Source organism: Orbicella franksi, chromosome 12 (genome assembly GCF_964199315.1).
Source record: "Orbicella franksi chromosome 12, jaOrbFran1.1, whole genome shotgun sequence".
Classification (NCBI taxonomy): domain Eukaryota; kingdom Metazoa; phylum Cnidaria; class Anthozoa; order Scleractinia; family Merulinidae; genus Orbicella; species Orbicella franksi.
This window is the reverse complement of record NC_138156.1, coordinates 9,818,413-9,842,626: the sequence shown is the minus strand read 5'-3', so window position 1 is coordinate 9,842,626 and position 24,214 is coordinate 9,818,413. Positions and strand designations below refer to the sequence as shown.

At 36.9% G+C, this 24,214-nt stretch overlaps 2 protein-coding genes across 2 annotated transcripts; both read right to left on the bottom strand.

Annotated features, from left to right (window-relative positions):
* Positions 1-290: 290 nt before the first annotated feature.
* LOC145463601 (uncharacterized) lies at positions 291-8,599 on the bottom strand. Its single transcript, XM_081447369.1, has 6 exons — positions 8,503-8,599; positions 6,057-6,113; positions 5,274-5,312; positions 4,749-4,935; positions 760-1,001; positions 291-601 (listed from the first exon to the last, which is right to left on the bottom strand). The coding sequence occupies exons 1-6, from the start codon at positions 8,597-8,599 to the stop codon at positions 483-485; spliced, it is 741 nt and encodes a 246-aa protein (XP_081303495.1). The 3' UTR covers positions 291-482.
* Positions 8,600-16,155: 7,556 nt separating this feature from the next.
* Positions 16,156-23,990, bottom strand: LOC145463052 (nucleoredoxin-like). The gene is made up of 6 exons (XM_081446762.1): positions 23,581-23,990; positions 20,498-20,752; positions 19,681-19,888; positions 18,401-18,489; positions 17,883-17,973; positions 16,156-17,474 (listed from the first exon to the last, which is right to left on the bottom strand). The coding sequence occupies exons 1-6, from the start codon at positions 23,866-23,868 to the stop codon at positions 17,179-17,181; spliced, it is 1,227 nt and encodes a 408-aa protein (XP_081302888.1). The 5' UTR covers positions 23,869-23,990; the 3' UTR covers positions 16,156-17,178.
* Positions 23,991-24,214: the final 224 nt, after the last annotated feature.

Genomic DNA, 24,214 nt, shown 5'->3' with positions numbered 1-24,214 from the left:
CTTATAAACATCTCATTTACATTTAGACGCCGTTAACATTCATTTCATCACTGAAGAAGGTTATAGTATTTTAGCCGAAACGTCTATTTTAAGATTTTTAAGCCAGTGACAACAACTTTTAAGATTTTATCACTATGCCTGACTACAACTACAGTATTTTTAAACTTGAATTTTCTATATGGTAAATTTAGAACCAATGCGTAAGAGAGCTATAGAACTACCAAACAACTGATAATTTCATCATCTCCCAACGGAAACCGAATCAGATTGAATTTCCCCCGAATGCTTTTTATCAAGCATTATGCGAAAAATAAAAGTTTTCAATAAAACTGCGATGAAATTCAGAATACGTTAGATATTACTAATTTTTTTAAAGTAAAGACAGAGATAGTTTGGTTTCAACTGCATGTTTTTATTCATCTCAGTCATAGAAGCACATACAGTTATCATGAACGACACAATCTACCCTCTCTCCTCGTCCTCTACTGGGGACCCTTCGGAGGAGTTGCTGGCGGTGGGGGTGGGGGTGGGGGTGCCTTTGTCGTTGATGGGGGTGGGGGTGGCGGTGCTTTTGTCGTTGGTAGTGGCGGAGGTGGCGCTGCTGTTGATATAAATCAAAATAGTTCGAGAAAAGTTATCTTAAATAAACTGTGTACATCAAAAAAGACCAACATAATAGACAGCTGTATTATAAAAAGGAAGCTCAAATGCTTACTTCCGGTTGCTGTAGCATGAAGCTATTTGTTAAAATTCACTTACGTTTTTGATTGACTTTGTAAACATACAGAGCCAGTGGGCCTCCAACGCATTTCCTGGGACCATTGAACTTTTCATTGCAAGCTTCAAAAGTGCACTCATCTTCTTTGATCATTTTACAATTTTCCGACTGGCCGTGGGCTTTATAACCTTTATTCATTCCAGCCCAGCACTCCCCATAGTACTCGATTCCAAAATAGTCATAGTGGAGTTGCTTTGCTCTCTCTGCACATGCGCATGTAAACCTAAATGACCGGACGAAAACAACAGCATCGTTAAAGTTGTCCCTTGCCTACGTTTCAAGTTAGTTATCTCGTTTCAACAAATTTAATTTATGTCTCCTTTCCCAGATGCAATTAAATACAACTTAATGAAAAAACTATATTCAATTATTTGGTCAACAGCCGAGCTTTGTTTGCAAAGAGCGCCCCCCAAAAATGTAATCCAGATCCAGAGTTGGGATAAATTTTGGCCACACGAGGTGGCCGCTTTATTGATTAAATTATACATAGTCATATAAAACTAATTAGGAACGATTATTTCGTTCGTAAAGCTCTAGCAAAGGTGAGGGCACGAGAAAAACGGCGAGCCCACAATAAAATACCCAATACAAAGAAATAAAAAATATACGAGGTGGAGGAAGGGAGGAGGAGGGTTGAACTCGCAGAGTGTTAGGTCTGGAGACAAAGAGGACGAACTCGAGGAACACGCATCATCTTATAGGTCTCAATGGAAACGAGGCTATGTACTTTTCCGTCTCAACTCGTGACTATTGCCAAATAATCAATCTATTGTTAGTTAGGTCATCAGATAGTCTCGTGACTATTACTCAATCCTTTTGTTACGTTGCACAAATTACACTCCATCCCCCTCCGGTTGAACCCTGCTCACTGCCATTCCTCCCTAGCTTACCTTAGTTGTTAAACTGTGATAGTTACATTTAATAATTAATAAAAGTGGGTAGGAGTCATAAACACTTTTATTTGGCGGCAAATAAATTCTTTTTTTTTTTCTCCGAAGTTAAAGTGCACCTAACCCCAAAATTTTTTTTTCGCTAAAACAAATCTAGACTTTATTTGAAGCATTTGGGCGAAGAAATTTTTGAATTTGGTTGAATCTTCGATTTTCTATGCCCTTTCAAAGTCGCGATTAAGTGTTTCACGACCGCGTTTTAGGGAGTCTGGGGCGGCGGTACCTGATGACGTCTACCCAGGAACCAAACACAATAGCGCCTCAGTCAACTCTCTATATTTGCTCGAGAAAATAGAACGCAAAACTAATCGTTCCGATGTATATTGGGACTAAAACGTCCAAGTTTTGTCTCAGAATCATTTCTTTTTCGTCACTGGAGTCAGAGTTAAGTTTCGATTCGGAAGGCTCCGAAATAAACTTCGATCGAGCACGTTCGACAACTGTGAACTCACTGCTTAGAGCTTTTAGAGCAATTTACAATATTTCAAGCGACGATGGGGAAGACGTCTTTGCAGACGAGCTGCCTGTATATTAGGAATGGAAAGCTAGATACGAAGTGGAGGAGCAGGCAAACGAAAAGCAGGAAAGAAAACTCAAGGACTGCTTTGGATGGTAATTTCGTCAACTAAACATAAGATTCCCACGCGTGTTTATAGTCCGTTTACATTTGTCCTTACCGAGAATGTATTTTGTCAAGGTTCTGTTAAATCCAGTTTGTGTTTTACTTTCAGTTGAATGCTTCATGTTTATAAGAGCGACGTACGTGTTGCAGTTTTCGAGACTTGATGAACTGCAAAACATTGGCTTCGATCGATTGAAAATCGTATTGTTTGGACCTGTATTTTTGAAGCTGTGGGAAGCAAGGCGGAAGGAAACATTTCATACAATTACCGATTTCACATTGTCACACGTTTTAAGTCGTAACTCCAAATAACCAATGTAAATTGTTCTCAAAGTTTGCAGTGAAATTCGTCGGATAAGCGAAAAGGATGTGTTCCCTAAGCGGTCCGCAGATAATGTTACGCGGTCATATTTTCGACGCTATTGCACAGAATCTTTGTCGCACTGCTGATTTCCAAACCTTCGAAAAACTCTGTGAGTCTAACAATTTTGTTATCATGTAATTCTAGAGGATTAATCTTCGACTTTCATCTAAATCGAAAGAGAAATAAGTGTTGGTTAGCGGCGTACAGTTGCGATCTATTTACATATCAGTATAACGCTTCTTGATCATGACCGGATCACACAACTTTGCCGGTTATGTTGTAAATACTGCGGGATTGGAAGATATAGGTTGTAGGTAGTATTTCTACAAATTGCTGGTTAGCTTTAAGCAGAACATTTATGAAAATAGCGTTCGAAAGTCTGCGGAACAAATTCTAGTGACAGTTCTTCAATGGTTCTCACAGATTCAGTTCGCTTGTTTCGGTTCGACAAAATCAACCATCGTTTACGTCTTTATTGCACCATTAGCCGATCATCGTCAGTAAATTGTACAGTATATCTTTCTTTAAATCTGGAATATTGCTGCAACAGCCGATAGCACCTCTGGAAGGCGTTTCTGCGCACTTTTCGAATGTGTATTGCACCATCCTGAAGGAAATGAGAGGAAATGAGATATCCAACCTTCCTGGGTAGACGTCACAAGAGCCGCTGGACCCATTCTCCTCAAACTCGGTCGTGAAACAAAATGGCGGTGTTTTGGAGCTATTTTCGAGATTTCGTCGTGGCACAGAAAATCGAGGATTTAACGGAATTCAAAAATTTTTTCGCAGAACTATTTCAAATAATAAGTAGATTCGTTCTAGCGAAAAAAAATTTTTGGGGTTAGGTGCACTTTAAGCGACTGTCAGTGTTTGCTTACAACGATGCCAACAACGACACAGCATCAACAGTCGCTTTAAGTATGTTTAAAAAACGAGCAGCAGTGTTTTATCGGATTTGAAACACGAGGAGAAGCCGGGTGTTTTAAACCCGATAAAACACATGCTGCGAGTTTTTTGAACAGCTTCAAAAACGCGAGCTGAAAAAGGCATTGCGCGACACATTGTAATTGACGCGAGCAGAGTGGTCTAGACTCTTATCGACAACGGCAAATTAGCCAATCAGATTGCGAGATTAGCAGCAATCGTGGTAAAATAATTATTTGACCCGCAACAGTAATCAGTAAGGGAAACTATATTTTCTTTTAAAAGTCAGTCACTAAAATATAGGAGCCATTCAAAAAGAGAACTTTGACCTTACGTTGTGTGCTGTTTTAACTGAAAAAGAATGGAGGTTATATGAATTAAAGAATTGCTGCGAATACAAATAACAATTATTTCTAAAGCACATGTTCTTTACAGCATCTCAAATCTCAGAGCAACATTTTTAACTTTTTCGTCATTTATTAATATATTGTAGTCAACCGAATGTCATTTAAATTTGTACGTTAAAATGTGAAGCTCACTGTGTTCGTTAAGGAGAATCGAAAATTTATTTTCCTGTCAAGCTCAGCTTGTTGGAAATCGTTTTATGCTGCATATTTAAAATGTGCAAGCTCTCCCGTGCTCGGTGCTGATGGGGGAATCATGTGCACCAAGGGTGCGCAATGTAATTCATAATGGTAATAGGACTGAGTGGAGTCCAATTCGGTCTATAATCATACGAGTGTTTAACAAAATCGGACGACCGCGAAGCGGGAGTCCGATTTGTTAATCATGAGTATGATTACAGACAGAATTGGATGACGCGATGTCCTGTTACCAATTAATCAAAACTATGACAAAATTTGAGAAATGAACAAACCATCGATTGATCGCTGAACGATTAAACGTCGTTATGAATGCTGAAAAACACAGCAGTTTACTCAACAAAGTGCACCACAACAGCGCTCGCAAAATGACGCGTACTGTCTAATTACAAGCATGACGCGTACAGTGTCCAATCAATGCTCAAATCGGGCTGTTGATAGCCAATCACGTTCGAGAATTTTGTTATAGTTTTGATTAAATGGAGTAGCAATAACTGTTCCCCTTTACCTGTCAATGAAGCTTGACCAGTCTTCCCAATCAATGGACTGTCCAAAGTAAATTGATACTGACGAGGGATCTCTGGCGGTCAGGATAAGATTTGGTAACGCCCTATTGTGAAGTTTGTCCTTATAACAGCCAACCTCCTCGAGTTGATAAAAGCACTGGGGCGCCTTTGAAATGGAACAGTCTCGTCCTGAAACAACAATTTAAAACAACAACTTCAAAGATGACTGTTTTTCGGAAAAGATTGTGAAAGAAATCGTAGAGTAGTTGTTGGTTTTGGATTCAACTGTATGTATGTTCAAAGTGATTTTAGAGCTCGGCGCAAGTACAAGCTATAACTTTAGCCTATTATATTTTACACTGTTTATAAAACAGTCGAAAGAAAGCTGGTGACTTTCCCAGAACTTTTCTTTTGGAATTTCACGATCAGTGGTGAAAGCGCATAACGACAAAAGTCACGACCGCGGACTCCCGATGAGGAGATGTAAAACTATTCGAGTGCTTAGATAATTACGCTTGTAAATTTACCTGCTCCTGGTATAGGTATAATAGGGTTCGATGATACATCTGTTGACAAAAAGAGGAAAAAATAAACACTTCAAGTAAAAAAGACATGGTTTAAATTGATCTGGAGGATTTGTCAAATGACGAACAGAACGGTCGAAATTCTACAGTTTATGTGTCTTATTCCTTTCTTTATAAACCAATCTGATGCAAGTAAAAAATCAGAATTACTACACAAAAATTTCACATGAGCTGAAATTCAATAACGGGGGAAAAAATCATGCCAACGGAATGCAGTAGGAAACGTTTTCATTCACAACTGTAAAATCACTTTTTTAAATCAGGATTAATGTCGTGTTATTTCTCTTTTCGTAGCACTTTTAGAGATTTAAAAACTTCTGATTAATGCCTTTTACTCTTTCTTGTAATCAAGCTGAAGAATTTTTCAAGCTTTTCCTTATTTTTCTTTCAGTCTTACTCGCTACTGCAGTAGCTCGATCGGAATTTTTGATTTCTAGGACATCCGTAAAATTTGGTCATCTATACCAGTTAAAATAGTCAAGCTAGCAAAGGTTGACTTTGCGCCTCCAGACCCGAAGAATTTATCGGCCCACTGTAACCTTTTGCATTTTTTTTTGTTGTTGTTGACCTATCGCTTGTTAAAGAAGGTTTGTTTGTCAGAATATCAGCACTTAACCCTCGGCACATTCTCAATTAACATGATAACGATATGCGTGAAACTAGAAACATTCAATGTAGTGAAAACGGAAAAGATGGGAGAGATACGAATACATTTTTAAGATTTACCTTGTGTAACACCAAGAAGAAACAAAAGTACTCCAAACTTCATTGTCACGTTTGCTTCTAGAAGTAAAAAAAAAGAAAAAAATAGTTACGTTTTATTATCCGCGTCTGAAACGCAAGAGCTATGGCTAGGAAGTTTTTTCCAAAAAATAAATTGTTTAGAAGGTGGTGTAGAAAACGTTGAGCAAATATTATCCCAATTATATGACTTCATTATGACTGGCTTAGAGCAGGCCAATTTTTCTTGCTTTTTTCTTTTATTTTGAACTGCAGTGCAAATTAACGCCCGCGCATTCGTAAAGTTCTTATTCATGTAATAAACGAGTAATCGTATGAAAGCTCGAGAAATTAAGGGTTTACACTACTTGTCATGCTTGAAAATTAGTTAAATTTACATGAGAAATTTTAAATATCAACATAAATATCAAATATCAACAATAAGGCCTTATTTGCAGTCGCATTCATACGATTTACTTGTCCTTATTACAAGTGTCAATTTAGAATAACTTCAAGAATCAGGGAGTACTGAGCTTAAAGCTTTTGCCTCTAATAAGTTTTCAGTTTTACTGGGAGAATTGAAAGAATTTTCAAGCTTTGCATAAAAAATGAAGGAAAACTGAGAACATTTTTCGCAAAATAAACTATGGTGAAGGATGTCCTTGCAAAACGTCAAAAGGGTGCGTTTCTGCTGAGTACTTCCCTCGTGCAACTTGGTGTGTGAAAAATAAAATGCATAAAAACGAAAACAACAGATGGGCCACATTTGAGGCGTCAATTAAACGTCAGGAACTGCCAATACTCATTATTTGCAATCAAGAGCACCTGTTGTTGTTGTTACACCTGCGATTAAAATACTCAACATTATCGATTTCCTTATTCAGTGTTAGGAGTTTTGATTGAAGTCGCCGAAAAGAACACATTTGTTAATAATTGAGTAACGGTTAAGAAAAAAAAATAGCCTTAAAAAATTATGGAATCGATTCAACAATAACTTGAACCGTTGTAAATACAATAAGAATGTGAGATTAGGTTAGAGTTACTCTTTATTAGAAACTGGGCATTTGTTTAGCACCCAACCTACTAATTAACCGGACATGCACTGGGATACAAAGATAAAATGGAATAAATTGATCTCGTTTTTTTGCACAAATTTCTTTTCCTTCATTACACTTTTTATTACCACGATAATAATACATATGAAAAAATTACTCGATTCTGATTGGCTAAGAGCAGTGCAGTTCAAGTGTAACACTAGTGCAAAAAGTGTAACATCAGTGCAAAAAGTGTAACACCAGTGCAAATTACACATCGAAATTCTGGATTATGATTGACTGAAAAACAATAGGGACTTTCTAAGAAAATGATATCACGTAAAATGATGACGAAAATTTTGTGCTGAAACTTTGAAAAACGTTTTCTCAAATGAGAAAAAATGGCTTCAAGAAAGATCTTCCAGCACTTGCTCCGCGCGAATTTTTTCATGTTTATATTATTAATAAGTAATCATACGGTTTTTCTCGTTCAATTTGGAGTTAATTTGCACTTGTGAGTTTTTCAAAAAGCTGAAATTACACTCGCCGAAGCGGCTCGTGCAATTTCAGCTTTTTGAAAAACTCACAAGTGCAAATTAACTCCAAATTGAACGAGAAAAACCGTATGATTGCCTATACAAATACAAGACAATGCAAGTGAACTGCCCCCTAATGACCTTTCAAGTCCGTTCATGGAATACCTTAAAGTGTTTGGTTTACAAAATCTTCGGTTTACTCCAGCATTTCGCTCTTGTTTCTTAAACAATTTGACTGGAACTTACAATTTGACAGAAACCGGATGGCAGACATTTCAGGGCAGTAGCTAGTAACAGGCAAATCGATTACTTACCTTGTTAAAAATTTGGAATTTATCTATTTCAACTCCCCGCAAGAGGCTATACATGCTTACAATAACAACCTACATCAATATGAAAGAAGCGGATGTTTTTCCTGATATTGGTTGGCTCGATAATAATTTATTTTGTGGCCACGGTCGTGCTGATTCATGAAAAAAAAAACTTACCTCAGCTGAATTTGAGAAGTGGCGTGACTTTGCACTTACCAAGCCTCACTTATTTTTGCACACAATTATAAGTCAAAACAATTCGTTTTGTTCTTAAGATCTAATATTTCGTCTTGCATTAACAGGTTATAATTAGTGCTACTGAGACGGGCATTTTGCATTGGATTTCTTGGATGTAATCAACATGCCGATGTGAAAAAACCGTAGACAAAAAAAGAAAAAAAAAGCATTAACGAACCAAATTTTCAGAAGCGAACGATTTCTTTAAAAAAGTTACACTACAAAACATCAATTAGCACAATACAGTCATAAAATAAAAACGTTCTAAAAAGAAGGAAGAAAGTTATTTAGCAAAAATGAGTGGGTACGTACCTTATAATTATAGTTTTCTTACCCAGAGAACAACAAAAACGAATGAACACGATTAGTGCAAGTGATCCTTTTTCTGCGTCCTTCAACTCAAACAGGATGACGTCAATCAAATTACGCATGCGCACCTGTTATCCGTCAATTTGCCATCACGTTCTCTTCCAATGTGGAGTATACACTGTATGCTATCTCAATTAACAATGCAATCTCCCGCAATTTCAATATCTAACGTGTTGTAAATCACGTATCATACCTTTGCTTTATTTATTCAAGTTTTTCTTGAGTAAATATACAATCGCAGGCAACGTTTCGTTATAGCTTGTTGCGTTGTATTACGTAATTTTGCGATTTTGAAGCTACAAAATATTTCGCGACACTCAATGTCTTGAACGATATGTCACTGACTTATTTTTCACAATAACCTGCAGAAGACAAACAAAAGGCAAAAACCTCACCTTCATGTTCCCATAAATTATACTAAAAATGATCGTGTTAATGAAGTTTGTTTCTAGGAGTTTTTTCTAGGAGTTAGAGAGTGTGGCAAGAAAAACTTCAAAATCAGCAAGGATTATCTACAAATCAGGTTTTTACCTTAATAAGACCTCCTTATTTATTCTCTATTATAGTTTAGTTTATCCCTATTTACACTACTGTGCGAATATCTGGGGCTCGACCTATCAATCACATGTCAAACGTTTAATTACACTTCAGAAACGAGTTACTAGGATAATTTCGAGAAGTATTTTTAATGCACATACCAGGCTATTTTTATGAGGTTAAAAATCCTAAAATTTCAAATAGGTAAAGTTATGTACCATAGTTAATAGAGGGGAATGGTTTTGAAACCCGACAATTTTCTTTGTTGTATATTTTTGTTCTCTTTTATGGCCTTGACCGTGCACAAAACACAATAGTTGTTTACTCCGCACTGAGGAACTAACCAAGAGAAACGTTTTGGTTACGTAATTCGTGTATAGTGTATGAGCGCAAAGCAAAAGATTGTGCACCGTCGTAGACCTTCCAACATAAATCTTGGCATCTTTGTTTGCCCTTTTGATGTTTGCCGGGCTTCATAACCATTTCCCTCAAAAAACTATGTATGTACCTTGACAAAAATCGCCTTCTTCCTAAAAGTTTCAATTACATGTTTTTACCTAACTGTGACGTACATGAATACAATTATACTAGACCTAAGAATTCCTTCCGTTTGTCCTACAGCTGTAAGACAAACATAAGGAAATTGTCATTATGTTTTCAAGGCCCCAAAGTATGTAATTCTCTCAGCAGTGACAGTTAAAATGCCTCTAGTATTGCTGTGTTCACCTCTAAACTTGAGTCATCTTACTTGGTATAAGTATATTATACTGCTCTTAGTGCGCTTGTGTTTACTTTTTTTTCTCCTCCTTTGCTTTTGCGTATTTGCTTAACTACTTTTTATCCTAAATTATGATCATTTTGTGTGTTGGTGACAGTTGATTTATGTTTTTATTATTTTGCTAAATCTTGGGTATCTTTAAGGTAGTCCTTCACATAACCCTTTTTGGCTTCCCTGGGCTTCCTTGCCTTACACGTTAATATTTTGCAAATACATTTATCTGTGTCAAAAAAATAAATGGAAAAAATTTTCTTTTTTAAAACTAGGTTGGGCAAAAAGAAGGAAAACAATCAAAAGAATTTGATTCAACTATAGAATCATAAAAATAAACGATAATTCTTTACAAAAACCGATTGTGCATGTATAAATTCCTCGTTGTAATCTTTGGCGATTTTCTACCTTCACATAACAAACGATTATTACGTTTAATGATTGAGCTTACTGCGTCCACAACAAGAGCTGACCAGAGTTAAATTTCTCGCCCGGTTCGACCAGAAACTCTCATAATACACTCTCCAGGAATTGCGAATCTCGTGCTCTGTATCGAATGTTAATCTTATCAAATATCTTTGAGAATTGTCGAGTTGTTTTCGTAAAAAGAAAAAGCGTTGCATGATTGTCGTTTGTATTTTGCTGTTGATTTAACTTAGTTGACATAAAATCTGTTGTACATATATTTTCTCTTTTCTTATTTGATTAAGAAAATCCCCTTCCACCTCAATATTTTAAGAAAAAATCCCTCTACTTGACTTATGTTTACCTGGAAATATTCTAAGATTGAAAACTTTATAATTGTGACCATTCATTCATGAATCTCGGAGAATATTCCCTGAGTCATAAATGACACAACTACACACATAACTTGTTCTATGCTCTTTTATGCTTTAAAGTAGCCTCAAGTTCGTATTTTAAATTTTAGCTTCGATTTTTTTGATTTGGTACTACTCTAGCCCCGGCTCGATAAAGAGCCTCGTAAGCTGATGGAAGCACTACTAATTGAAATATTGGTCATAAACTTTGACCTTGGAAGATGGTAAAAGAAATCGCGCATATTGGCATCAACTATGTCAAAAAAAATTGAATGGAGAAAAATTACCATTTTTTAAAAGCTAGTTTCTTGGACTATTGTTAGCAAGGCAAAAGGAAGAAAAACAATCAGAACATTTTATGTCAACGTACTATACAATCATAACAAAACGATATATCTAAAAAAGATATTGCGCGTTTATAAAATTCTTCTTTGTATTCTTTGGCAATTTTCTACCTTCAGAAAGCAAAGGACTATTAAGTTCAATTTAATTTCAATGACTGAGCTTATTGGGTCCACAACAAGAGCATGCAAAAGTTTAATTTCTCGTCCGCTTCCACCAGAAACTCTCATACGCTCTCCAGGAATTGCGAAACTTGTTAAATCTCGTGTTTTATCATCGAATGTTATTCTTCTCAAATATATTTGAAAATTGTCGAGTTGTTTTCGTACAAAGAAAAAGCGCTATATGATTGTCGTTTGTATTTTGCTGTTGATTCAACTTAGTTGACATAAAATCTTTTGTACATATATTTTCTCTTTTCTTATTTGTTTAAGAAAATCCCCTTCCACCTCAATCTTGTAAGAAACATCCCTTTACTTGACTCATTTTTACCTGGAAAAATTCTATGATTGAAAACTTAATAATTGTCTCCATACATTAATGAATCTCGGAGAAGTCCCCGTGACACAGATGACACAAACACACGCAACTTGTTTCATGCTCTTTTATTCCATGCTTTAATTAAAATAAGCTCAAGTTCGTATTTTAAATTTCAGCTTCGATCTTTTTTATTTAATATCACTCTGGCCCTGGCTCTATAAAGCCTTGTAAGCTAATTGAAGCTCTATTAATTGAAATATTGGTCATAAAATATATTGGTCATAAATTTGACCTTGAAAGATGGTAAATAAAATCGCGCACGTTCGCATCAACTATGTTAAAAATATGAATGGAGAAAAATTTCCATTCTTTTAGACTATTTTTTTGGAATATTGTCAGGCAAAAAAAGGAACAAAATTAAGAGTGTGAATCAACGTCCCATACAATCATAACAAAACGACATTTCTAACAAAAAAAAAGATTGTGCATTTGTATAAATTCCTCTTTGTTATCTCTGGCGATTTTCTACCCTCAGATAGCAAACGGTTATTTCAAATTCAATTTAATTTTAATGATTGGGCTTACTGCGTCCACAGCAAGAGCTATTCACCTAATCATAACATTTGGTTGATTATGAATTTCACGGTGGAAAGATTGCTCGAGGGTTAAGAACAAAAACTGTTAAGAACAAACGATATGATATCATTAAGAAATTAACAACTTCCGAACTTCGGCCGGACACTTGATAATATTGAAGGGCAAAACCAAAAGTTCGTATTGTAATAAATGTACAGATTATATTAATTCTAGTTTCTCTCGAATCAAGTGGTCTGTCCATAACTGCTAGAAGTGTCCGTACTTCAACAGTAGTAACTTGATTTAAAGTCCATATATTTCTTTATACTTTAATTAACGTTGAACAGTAAACGCGAGTTGCTTTCAAACATATTGTAAAGAAGAAAACGAAGCTTAATTGTGTTCTTTTAAGCTTATCAGTAATGTGCAATCGTTTAGCTTGAATGTTATGCCTAAGTCTAAGCAAAAATAGCGATAAAACAAAGCGCTTTTATCTTACTAATCATAACTTTTGGTTAAATATGAATTTTCACGTTGGATATATTGCTCGAGGGTATCAATGACAGTTGAGAGCAAACGATAAGATACCATTAAGAAAGTCAATAAACTCAGTCAAACCTCGTTAATACGAACTTCGGCCGGACACTGGATCATATATGCAGGGGCACAGCGATGCAAGAGTTCGTATTCTCGGATAAATGTAGGGGCTATATTGATCCTCTAGTACAGTTTCTCTGGGATCAAGTGATTTGTCCATGATATATAGGTGTTCGTATTTTAACAGTTGGACATGTAACTTGATTTAAAGTTCACATGTCTTTTTACGCGTACTTTAATTAACGTCGTAGGTAACTGAAAAAAACGAGTTTTGTCTAAGGGTTAAGGTTAGGATTGGGGTTAGGGTTAGGGTTAGGGTTAGATAAATTGGCCTGCTCTCAGCCAATCACAATGAAGTAACTTTTTCAGTTATATAATAATAAGTGGAACTCGAGTTAATAACTATAATGAAAAAGTCTAGTGAACGTGTAACAACTTGGCAGGCAAAATTTTCTGCTTAAATATATATTTGACATATTAAGTGTGGTATGCCTATTCCAAGAAAATAGTTGGAAAAAAAATAAACATTTTCTCCATTCATTTGATGCAAACACGCGAGATTTCTTTTACCATCTTCCAAGGTCAAATTTTCCTAACCCTGAATACTCATATTTGTAAAGGAAGTTTTAGCTGAACAAAAGCAGATTATATCAACCAACAAAAACACTTAGCACCCACGTTAATAAAATTTATTTTAATTTCGTTTTCTGTTCAGTTTACCTAGGCCTCTGGTCGTAAACTAATCATAATCCCAAATCAGTGAAGAATTTGACTGTCTTTCCCGACACAAAGAAATTTAGTCAGAATTGACAATAAAAATCATGCATTGCAGCGATTGTTTTTGTATAGAAGCGTTATTATCCTGTTATCCTTTCATGTCATTCTATTCTAACCAACCAATGCTGTGACCAAGAATTATGACTATAGAAGACATGTCCATGAAAAAGTATGACTGAGGTAATGTCCATGGTTTACTTCTCTTCCTTGGTATTAATTTGATATTAGTGGCGGATCTAGGGGAAGCCCCCCCCCCCCCCCCTTAGTTTTGCGTAAAAAAAAAATCACAGAGGGAAGAAAAGCCGGCAGGGCAAGCAAAAGAAAAAAAACGCCCTCCAAGAGCAAGGTCTGGATCCGTCCCTGTATTAAGGGCAGTTATGATGACTATAAACAATAAAAACGAAAAACAATGACTGAGGCAAGTGCCTTGGTTTGCTCCTTACAAGCTGATGGCCCTGCCACCGCCGAGTTTTTCTTGTCAGTAATTGATGAATCTTACAAGCTAATTCTATGGCAATCTGTCTCTAGGAAACGTTTATTTAATTTAACTCCCCTGTGTGACTTGATTTAAGCAAACGTGGCACGATTTGCTTATTTACACTATTTTGTAACTCTTTTCTTCACTTGGAATCTGATTTTCTAAGAGGTAACATTGCTAAAACCAAGCCACTGGCATGGATTCAAGACATTGACCATCGCAAAATATTGCTTGCATTTGTATATTAATTTACTTAAGAAAATTTTGAAGAGATAAAGCGAAAGTCTGACATATGTCTTACGACACCGTTTGATTTGATTCGCATCAAATCAAATTTCAAGAACAAAGATTTGTTGTCAGGCGAGGAATTACACTTTAGATTTTTCATACAAACGTTCACGCGAATTGCCCGGGTTTTAAAGACAAATATATGGGAAAATGAAAACCTTAATTGCGGCTTTATTTCCCTCAAATTTGAATAGTAAATTATTTTACCTGGTACCTTTAGTTTTCATAAGCATCTCAGAACTCGAATTTTCAGGGAGTTGTTAGTAATTAGGTTCTCCACTTTTCGCATACATTTAAATTGTAACTTTTGCCGTGTTTGCTCCCCCCGGAAATAAAATGGCGTCAGAAACCGTGAAAAATTCTATTGTGATCGTATGCAGTGTATACTGCACATTCGAAGGGAACGTGATGAGAAATTGAAGTCTTACAGGCGACTGAACATGCCCCAGCTAAAACTGGGGAATCCCCATTTTTCAAAACAGCGCGTGTTGCTAAAAGTATTTGAAGGCTAAAAAACACAATAGCCTCCGTTTGGCGCGAAAATATGCTCGGATGGACATTATGTGGCTCGAGGAAAACTGTTCGCTTCTCGGAACAGATAATGTTGGCTGACAAATATCCGAGCACATCTCCATGTCAAGTGGAGGCTATTGTTTATGTATTTCACCCAACTTCCCCGACATGCACTGCATTTGAAAGCAAGCCCAAACGACGCACGCTCCGCGCGCGAAAGTATCTTGCAGACACTGGCCGGGAACTGGTAACTTGTGTTGGTCATCTTTGCCTGTGAAATTCCTTCGAACAAAAAAGTAACACAAATATAACTGGACAAAGCACAAGATCTGGTAAGTATACTACCATGAATGAATTGTTCAGTTGGTACGTGTTTTCATAATGATTATTGCATTTTAACGGGAACATTGCTTTGCTTTAACACTGACATCGACAAAATAACAACGTATAACGTATAACGTATAACAAGGTATAACAACCATTTGGATCCTTATACGGTGTCCAGCTTTTGAGCATTTGTAACCCATTCATTACCATCTCTGTCTCCTTGAATTGACGTTTGGGTAAAGACAATTCTGACTTCACCTAGTCAGAAAAATATCTCGGCTGATGACTTAGTGTGGATTACACTTCGTGTAAGCCACACACAAAAAAAATGTGCCAGTTTTTCAACGACCGTGGCTACCTCCATTCTGCCGTGAATTGGGTCTAGAACGCAATGAACAAATCGATCAGCTTACAGCGCTTTCCAAATAACCATGCAACTAAGAAAAAAAAATTAACTAACTTTTAACTACTAATGTAACACTTGAAAGGGGCATAATATATCCCCGGGGGGGGGGGGTGGGGGTGGGGAGTTACTCCCTTATATGGGCTATAAACCCAAACTTGAAAGGGTGTGGTTTTTCATTTTTTCGGTCAGTTTTTTTGGGCCAGTTCAGTCAAATATGGTGTTGTTTTTCCACTCTAGTCTTAGTTTAGCATGATTCTAGAAGATGCCGTTATCCTGCCTAATAAAAGCATGTAAATTTAACACTGGACTCCAACTGGGAATTGCGAACTCCAACTTATAAGGCAGCTCTGAACCTAGAAACAGGCCATTAATGCCGCACATCTCCAACCGATTTTCCTGGGAGTACCCCCCCCCCCCCCCCCCACGCATCACCCCGGGCATAATGTTCGCCCAAACATCACTTATTTCGTCTAATACGACAAGAATCCCGGTAATCAGTTGAGCCAAAAGTTCCGTTTTAAATCTGACGAACAACCTGGTTATTCCAGCAATCTTTCATTGCTTGTGCGTGAAATGCAACACTTGTCTTTTTTTCACCACACTGTCAACGTTTCAGGTTCGAAAAGCTCAGTTTTCTTCATTGCATGAAAAGTGTTACTGTTAAAAACATAAATGGGTCAAGCGCTATAAACGACAAAAGATTTAAACCATTCAGCTACTGAACAAACCTTTAATGTCAAAACTTCACACCAGGTTTATTATTTTAGCGATTTAGAAACACACTAGCCATTGCCATGAGCATAAAATAGACTATAGGAAAATAGTTACTTTGGAAAGTCTGTCAACTTCCGTGTAAGCTTTGCGGACCTATCTTTTCGTCTTGGAAAAAGGACAAAATGTTTGATGACAATACTGTTTTTCCTACCACACAATTTTTGCTTATTAAACTATCAGAGCTTATTTTAACACACTTGGTCACTGACTGCAACCATAATCAGTACATGTAATATTTCGTTGTGTGAATAGAAAACAATAATATCAATTATATTTTGTCACTAACAAATAATTATGACTGCTGTCAACAGTCAGTGCAAATACATAGAATTATCATTATTATTAGTGTTACCTTAATTTTAACCATTTATTCCTAATTTCTCATTGCCAAGACAAATGTGCAGTTAATAAATTACTTTATTTTACAGTTACAGACTCATTGCCTTACAGGCATACGTTAACACATTACAATGGCTAACAAAATTGACATTAAAATGCAAATTGACAGAAATGTGGTTTTCAAATGACTGTGCTGAAATAACTCCAAGAAAGCTGAAAATAATTCTGCTGCTCTCTGTAGTTGTTTATTAAAAAACAATCTTTGGAATTTGACTAAGGACAAATTAAACTAATGTTGTATTTATTTGCCATTGCTATAGCCTGTCACAACAGCCCCAAAAAGCACAACAAGCTAACAAGAATTTGTGGCAAAAACCATGTAACATGGGCAGTTACATCAAAAGGTACATGCATACAGTGTGCATGCACGTAATTCAAGTGAACACATTGTTGGCAACTTAGTTAAAACAGTAGTTTTGCTTCTAACTGGTCAGAACATTGCACCCGAGTTTTCTGAATCAAATTCAGGGTTGATAAAACATAAAACTGAAGAAAATCAAACAGAATTATTTCCGACAGTCAAATGAAAAATAACACTACTATTAAAATGTCATAGTAATTCAGCCTTTTAGTGTCTTCCCTTCCAGTTTATCATTGGCAAAATCATTCACAAACTTCTCCACAGCCTCTCTGGTCAATTCAGTCTCCTCTGAGACGTAATGCATTTGATTTGGGACATCAAGTATCGCCAGCAGATTATCGTCCTCAGGAAACTGGCCAAACTCACGCAAGCTGTCAGAGACTTCATCTCCTTTGGTGTAGAAGAACTGCAAAGGTGGATCTGCCATTTTGAAGTAGTGTTCAGCCACAGGGTGGATGATTTGCTGAGCATCACTGATAGATGCATCATCACCATCTAGGAGAAGAAAACAGCGAAATTGGCATACACACACAGCAAAGGCAACAGACAGCAAAAGCAGGATGGCGCCGAAGAAGAAACCCTTGCAAAGGTGATGAAGGAGTAGTCGAGAGTTCATGTACAAGTTGAGTGGAAAGAAATCAGAATGTACATGTATATTCAGGGCAGGTTAAATTTGAATCAAGGCTAATTCAGAACTGGTTTATGGAGACTGCAAAAGCCATCACTTTGTTAAATCTAAATTGTACTATTTGAACAAGGATGGACCAGAGTTCATGAAGACCAACCAAATATCACCTTTACACAGCACTGTCAATAACTTGTGAATTTTCTGTTAAAGGCAGCAATATCACTGAATGAACTATAAATCATGATCAGGCAAGGTTCAAATTCATTTTTACTAACCTGTGAAATAAATCAGGCATGCCTCATCATTCACAGTGCTAACTGTCATTTCATCCAGACAATTTAAAGGCTTGGGTTTCCATGGAAAATTCTGCCAAAAAGTGATACGATGAATTCAGCTCAACGCAATTGTCATCTTTCACTGATGTAAACAAAACTGCTTCCCTTTAAAGGCAAAGAGTCTGGCCTGTCTGTCTGTTGGCCTGTCTGTCTGTCTGTCTGTCTGTCTGCCTGTCTCTCTGTACATCCATCCATCCACCTGCCCATTCATTCCCTTGTTCATTTGTTTGTCTGTCTGTTTGTTTGTTTGCTTTTTTGTTCATCAGGAACCATAGGAAATTTACTACGAATGTACATGTACCTGCTAACTTTTTCTGAGTTGACGTACATTAAGATTTTCAACACAAGGAAATTACAGAGCTTTTGTCACATTATCAAAACCCACTCTCTCCCTATCCCACTTAAAACCTTCCCTGAATTACATTCAAAAAACTTCATTTTACTTCAAATTGACTTACTTCTCCATCTGAGTCATTTGAGACAAGGCCTCGGCCATTTGAACTTAAGATTTTGTAGTTCTCATCCACAATGATCAAGGTAGGAATACCTGAAGAATAAATAAAAAGACAATAAAATAAACAATTTAGCAAATGTCATGGAGGTGCATGTACTTGTACATGTATCTAACAAGAGGAAAGTACTAACCTTACCATGTACATGTATGGTAAGTGTGTTGGAACCTGGCTATTTTGAATTCTCAGGGGAAACGGAAAACAGTCCGAAATAGTAGGAGTTAAAAATAGCTGATAGTAAATGACTGAAGGGCAAATACAAGAGAAATGGCTTTGAGTTTGAAATAACAGGGAATTTGAAATAAGTGAGTCTGAATTAACAGGGTCCAACTGTAAACCAGGAATGACATGTTGCTCTGCTTCACTACAGCAATGTCCAGCAGTATTATTCTGCTAATGCCGAGGAAGAAAATTGCTGTAGGTTGTGTGGTTCAGTTAAGGACATTACGCTTTGCAAAAAATCTCCTCAAGAAGGTGAATGAAGAATTGCTCGCTGTGGGTCAGGTTGTGTACTGAATATCTTTAATACCTAAGCCCACATCTACTGTGTACTAAGGCCTTGTGAAGGGCAATCAAATAATGCTAGGCCAAAGTCACTTGGGAAGGAGTGAAAGAATGAAAAGATTTATTGAAGTGTCACTGCAGGCAGCCTGACATCTGAAGAGTGCGAGAGATGATATCATGATAGAACAACTCGTCGCAGCCTCAATTTTGCCGTCACTACGGAACAAGATTTATCTTCGACTGAAAGGTCAGGTTTAAGTCAGATCCAACATTTTTGAAGGTTTTAATTTTTATTATGTTGTTAATGAATCAGTGTAAAATGGGGTTGATGGGCCTACATGACTCCTGCAGTTCGTGGCATTTGAGCATTTGCCGTTCTCTCAGACCTTTGCCATCTCTCAGATCTTTCTTCACTTCAAGTGCGTTTCTGAGAGGCACTACATACCGTGTTTTTAGGTTGTATGAGCCTTTGTTAAACCATGCCAGAGAAAACACAGAGACCAACAAAATCAGTAACAGAGGTTTCATTAACATTTTCAGCAGATGGGCAACTGTTTTTTACAGGCAGGCAAAACCTTCCTCAAGATGATCAAAGCAGGCAGGCAAACTCATCCTCACAGCTGCTAAATTTGCCTGGTTCCCCACCCTGGTTTTCCTGTATTCTGATTGGCTGAGTTTCCTATGGCATGGTATACATGTAAATAATTATAGAGGTTGTTCACCTTGGACACCAAAATGAGAGGACAGAGTAGTTTTCATCGTCGGATCTCCAAATGGTACAGCAAGCCATGGCATGTCTTTGAAGTATTCATTGAAGCTGTCATCTGTACGGTCTGAACTCACAAAAATGATTTCAAAAGGCTTGCCTTGGTCTTTTATTTTGCTGTAGGTCTCTATCAACTTTGGCGTAAAGCCTCTGCAAGGTGGGCACTGCAAATAAAATTAATAAAAATGCAAAGTCCCTCACACTATTGTCAAAACTACAAGAAAAAATATTAAGTGTTTGCATGAAAATTAACAGTTACATGCACAACTTGCTTTTGGACTACAGTTATGAATACTTGAGACTTACATGAAATTGCTATAATGGTAAAATAATGTGTCAAAGAAAATACTGGATTTTTGGTAGAAACTACATGTACATGTAGATTTATATAACCACTATTATGAATTCCCTGCCAGTTCCCAGAATTGAAAGAATTACGATTACAAGGACATAAAGCAGAAATTGAAGGGACATTGGTAGATATGTCATGTGATTTCATTTCATTATTTTTTTTATGTACCAGTAAATCTCCAAGTATCATAAACATGTAGTACAATTCCAGCGACAGATTTTTGCAAATCTCAAACAGAAATTTTAAGGAAACATTTTGCACTGCATTTCTCGAATGTATATTATAGCAGCGAACACCATGAACAGTGGGCATCTCATGCAAGTGGATTTCAGACTCATGGCCAAGATGTGTATAGTACATGTATACAATGTACAGTACTGTTCTACTCTGTACTAAACAAAGCTTGACATTACATGCATACCCAGTGAGCAGAAAAGTAAAATCCGATGACCTTTCCAGCCAGATCTTCAAAAGATTTTTCTTCTTGTTTATTGTTCACCAGTTTTACACCTTTCATTACGTCAGCGATTCCTTTGGGTCGCCATGGAAAGTCTTCACCAGCTGAGTCCTCCAAGAGTTTACTACGGGCATCCTTTGTTATTACTTTGCCATCCTTTCCATCTAAAAGGACCAGTGTTGGAATTCCTGAAACCTTGAACTTCTTTGAAAGTTTGTTCTGGAGAAACATTTAATCAGAGAATTGTAAAAATATTGCAATGTTAAATGTACATACATCAAGACTACACGTACATGTATTTCATTCATAATTTTTGTTGCAACATCTCAAAAGTAAAATGTACTAAAATGCATGATGTCCATCTGATGGACGCCGTGTGAAAGTTTTCCCAGAGTTTTAATCTGGAACACTGATCAGTGACGTAAAGCAACACAAAATCATTGCCATGTGCCACTTGTTCTTGACAATAGTACCAAGAGTCGCTTAATGTTCTGACAGGATTCTCATGTGAAGATTCCTGGGCGGTGGCATTAAACAAGTCAATGCAACTGAACAATTAGCCATGAGCACAGTTTAAAATAGGAGGCTACACTGTATGAATCTAGGAGCAGGCATAGGGAGTGGTGAGAGTGCTCGCCTCCCACCAATGTGCCCTGGATTCAAATCCTGGGTTCAGTGTAATAAATAGGGGGAGTTTGTCGTTGGTTCATGGCTTGCCCTGAGGGTTTTTTTTGCCAGATCTCATTGGACAAGATTGCTCAAAATACGTATATCATAATTTGTCAGTGCCAAGCAGATCAATTATTTGCCCAAGCCAAAGGTCAAGGCAAATTGTTGATCTGTGAGACTTTAACAAATCACAATATTTTGCAATAATTGTCTTATCATTCAATCACAAAGTTTGTTTTTGACTCACTCTCTAACAGCTCAGGTAAGCAATCTGCCATTTTTTTACTCGAGAGATAATCACATATTATTTGTAGCAAAAAAAGTAATACCATCTAAATTTTAGACTGTATTTTGCATGAGCAGACCATTACTAAACATTTTAGAGTGAATTTATCCAATAAAAGCATTGGAAGTTAATTATTGAAGTTTCAATCATCTGGAGCTGCAAAATTTACTCTTGCAGGTGAACAAGAGAGTTTCTGTTGTGGATGACCTATTTTTGATTGAAAGTATGGCATTTTGTTAACACTCATCAGTGACTGATGATAATCTCATCCGCCTCATTTAAATGTAAGTTCTGCTTTATATCCTTTGCCAAAGATATGTAGGTTTTTCTTGTATCATTTCAGTCTTATGATCAAGTTAGAAAATTTTGTGATTTTCCTTTCCTATTTTGACAGGCACAACATTGACGCAAGACTCGGTGTGGAAATCAAAATAAGATATGTTCTACTTTCTAAAGAGCTACTTCATCTTTTCAACCCATTCATAGTGATTTGCCATAACACAGTTTATTCTTTTCAAGACTGAGAAAATGAAAACAGACAACTACAACAGACACAAAGGGAGTTATGATACAACATGAAAATTAATGTTTTGATTCTTAAGACTGTTCCATATGAAGTCTTTCATTGCATTTCTCACATTACTTGCAGCTTGAAAGTCTCCACCATCATTGCTTGAACATTAGACTTGCCCGTCATAATAGCATGAGTGAAAAAAAACTATTAAAGTGAAAATAATCTTCAGGCTTCGAGGTAGCATTACTTGTATTCTATCCTTTCATTTTGGCTTTCCTATTAAAACGGAAAATAATGTCTTACATGTATAATTTATAATTCGGCTGAATAGTTCTATGGTTCTTGTCTTCGCAGATGTTTTGATGTGCATTTAAACACATCTGCCAAAGCATTTTCCTGCATAATTGGACCCCCAAAATACAGTAAATTTCCTGCTGATTTTATATTAGTGTGGATGCATTTTCTCAAAAAATCTAGGAACACTTCAAGAATGCTTGTGGTGCACTTGAACTCAAGACAGTCATTTGCAGGTCACATGGTGGGTTCTCAGCCAATGAAAAGGAAGAAAAAATCACCAAATAATAAGAGAATTCTGTGTTTATTTTCCACAAACTGCATTGAAAATATTAATAAATTAATTATTAACAATGTAACAGTTTGATAAACTAAAATCTTATTACAAGGAGGGAAGCAAATTCAGTTCCCAAACCAATATATACAGAACAATCACGTAGAAAATTTGGCCATCACTCCATTTTCATTGACAAGCAATCAGTCCAGTTCTTTGGAATGATTGATGATCCAAGGTCGAACAGTTTATGGTGCACAAAAAATGTATCGCTTCCTTTGATGCCACACGATCCGTGTAGTCACTGGTCTATATCCAGAAAAGGAACGCACAGTAATTCATTGATTTACCTGACTATTTTGCAACAGAGAAATTTAAAAAACACAAAACGTCTCAGTCGGTAGATGTTAGGAAGATATCAATACCTGTAGGTTGTGTGAATTTATCAAGATATTGTTATGGTTACCACAGCAGGGCTCGTTCTTAATCAATATCGAAGGAGTTAATAAACAGCTGAATCATTTTCGTTAGACGTTGCGGAAAAAGTGACCTCTGTATGTATTCCGCTGAGGAGGATTACAAAATCCCTCCAAACTAGACTGAGAGACTGACCTCCCGAGGAAATAAGTTAATTAAAAAGTTCAAACAGCAGTTTTACAAATTTTCCTACCTCAGCGATACATAAAAATTAAGTGTCTTACTTAGCTAAGCTCATATCCTTTTTTAAACAAAAAATTCCGTGTGGAATTTAGCTGTGATCGCCTGGGCGTTACATTTCACAATAGACTTGTTTTCCACAGCAACGAAAATCGCAGCAAAATAATACTATCGCTCGCTGCTGTCTACAGCTAAACACGATTAATACAAACAGCAATCTGAAGCATTACCAACACCTTTTTGAACTAATTAGTATGCGTCAGCGAAGGTTAAAAAAGCGAAATGTAAACGAATTAATAAGCTTGTTGATGCACAACTGAAATTATTAATTCAAGCTCGATGGCCAACCTCACCTTTCGATTACGATCGGCGAACGGCAAAGCTAACCATGGCATTTCTTTGTGGTACTTCTGGAATTCGTCCTCTGACTTGTCCGAACTCACGAAAACTATTTCGAAGTTTTTCTCGGTGTGAAGCTTCTTGTAGAATTCTGCCAATTTGGGTGTAAATCCACGGCATGGCGGACACCAGTGCGCCGAGAAATAGATGCCGACCGTCTTGCCTTCGCCACAGATAGCCTCGATCCCTTTGTCCGTCCCAACGAGAGTCTCACCTAAAAGAGCCTTGAAAGTATCAGCCATGACGATATTAAGCGTAGCTTATTCCGCGCTACAAGATTTGATCAACAACAACCCTGAAAGCTTGATAATTTGATGCAGCTCTATTCAGCGTGCAGAGAAAATGCGACAGCTGAGTCAGAACCCCTGCCTTGTCTGATGGGTAATATGGCAAATGACGTCACGCTACGGTATACAAATAAAAACTGACGTCATATTTCCCAGCACCTGTTCATCATTTCTTTTTCGCTTTCGATTGAAAACCAAAAAATATTATCTGGGTGAGTTCTATTTAAAGCTGTGAACAAATCTTGAAGTTTAGTAACGATCAGTCAAGCCGAAACTTTCAAAACGCTGCATCACCAAAGGA

Coding starts and splice junctions, on each gene's coding strand:
- LOC145463601 (XM_081447369.1), bottom strand. CDS start 8,599: ATGCGTAATTTGATTGACGTCATCCTGTTTGAGTTGAAGGACGCAGAA. Junction 5,313..6,056: donor TCTTCTTGGTGTTACACAAG/GTAAATCTTAAA, acceptor TTTTGTCAACAG/ATGTATCATCGAACCCTATT. Junction 1,002..4,748: donor TGGTCAAGCTTCATTGACAG/GTAAAGGGGAAC, acceptor CCGGTCATTTAG/GTTTACATGCGCATGTGCAG.
- LOC145463052 (XM_081446762.1), bottom strand. CDS start 23,868: ATGGCTGATACTTTCAAGGCTCTTTTAGGTGAGACTCTCGTTGGGACG. Junction 19,889..20,497: donor TTTACTTTTCTGCTCACTGG/GTATGCATGTAA, acceptor TTTTATTTGCAG/TGCCCACCTTGCAGAGGCTT. Junction 17,974..18,400: donor CAAATGACTCAGATGGAGAA/GTAAGTCAATTT, acceptor ACTTTTTGGCAG/AATTTTCCATGGAAACCCAA.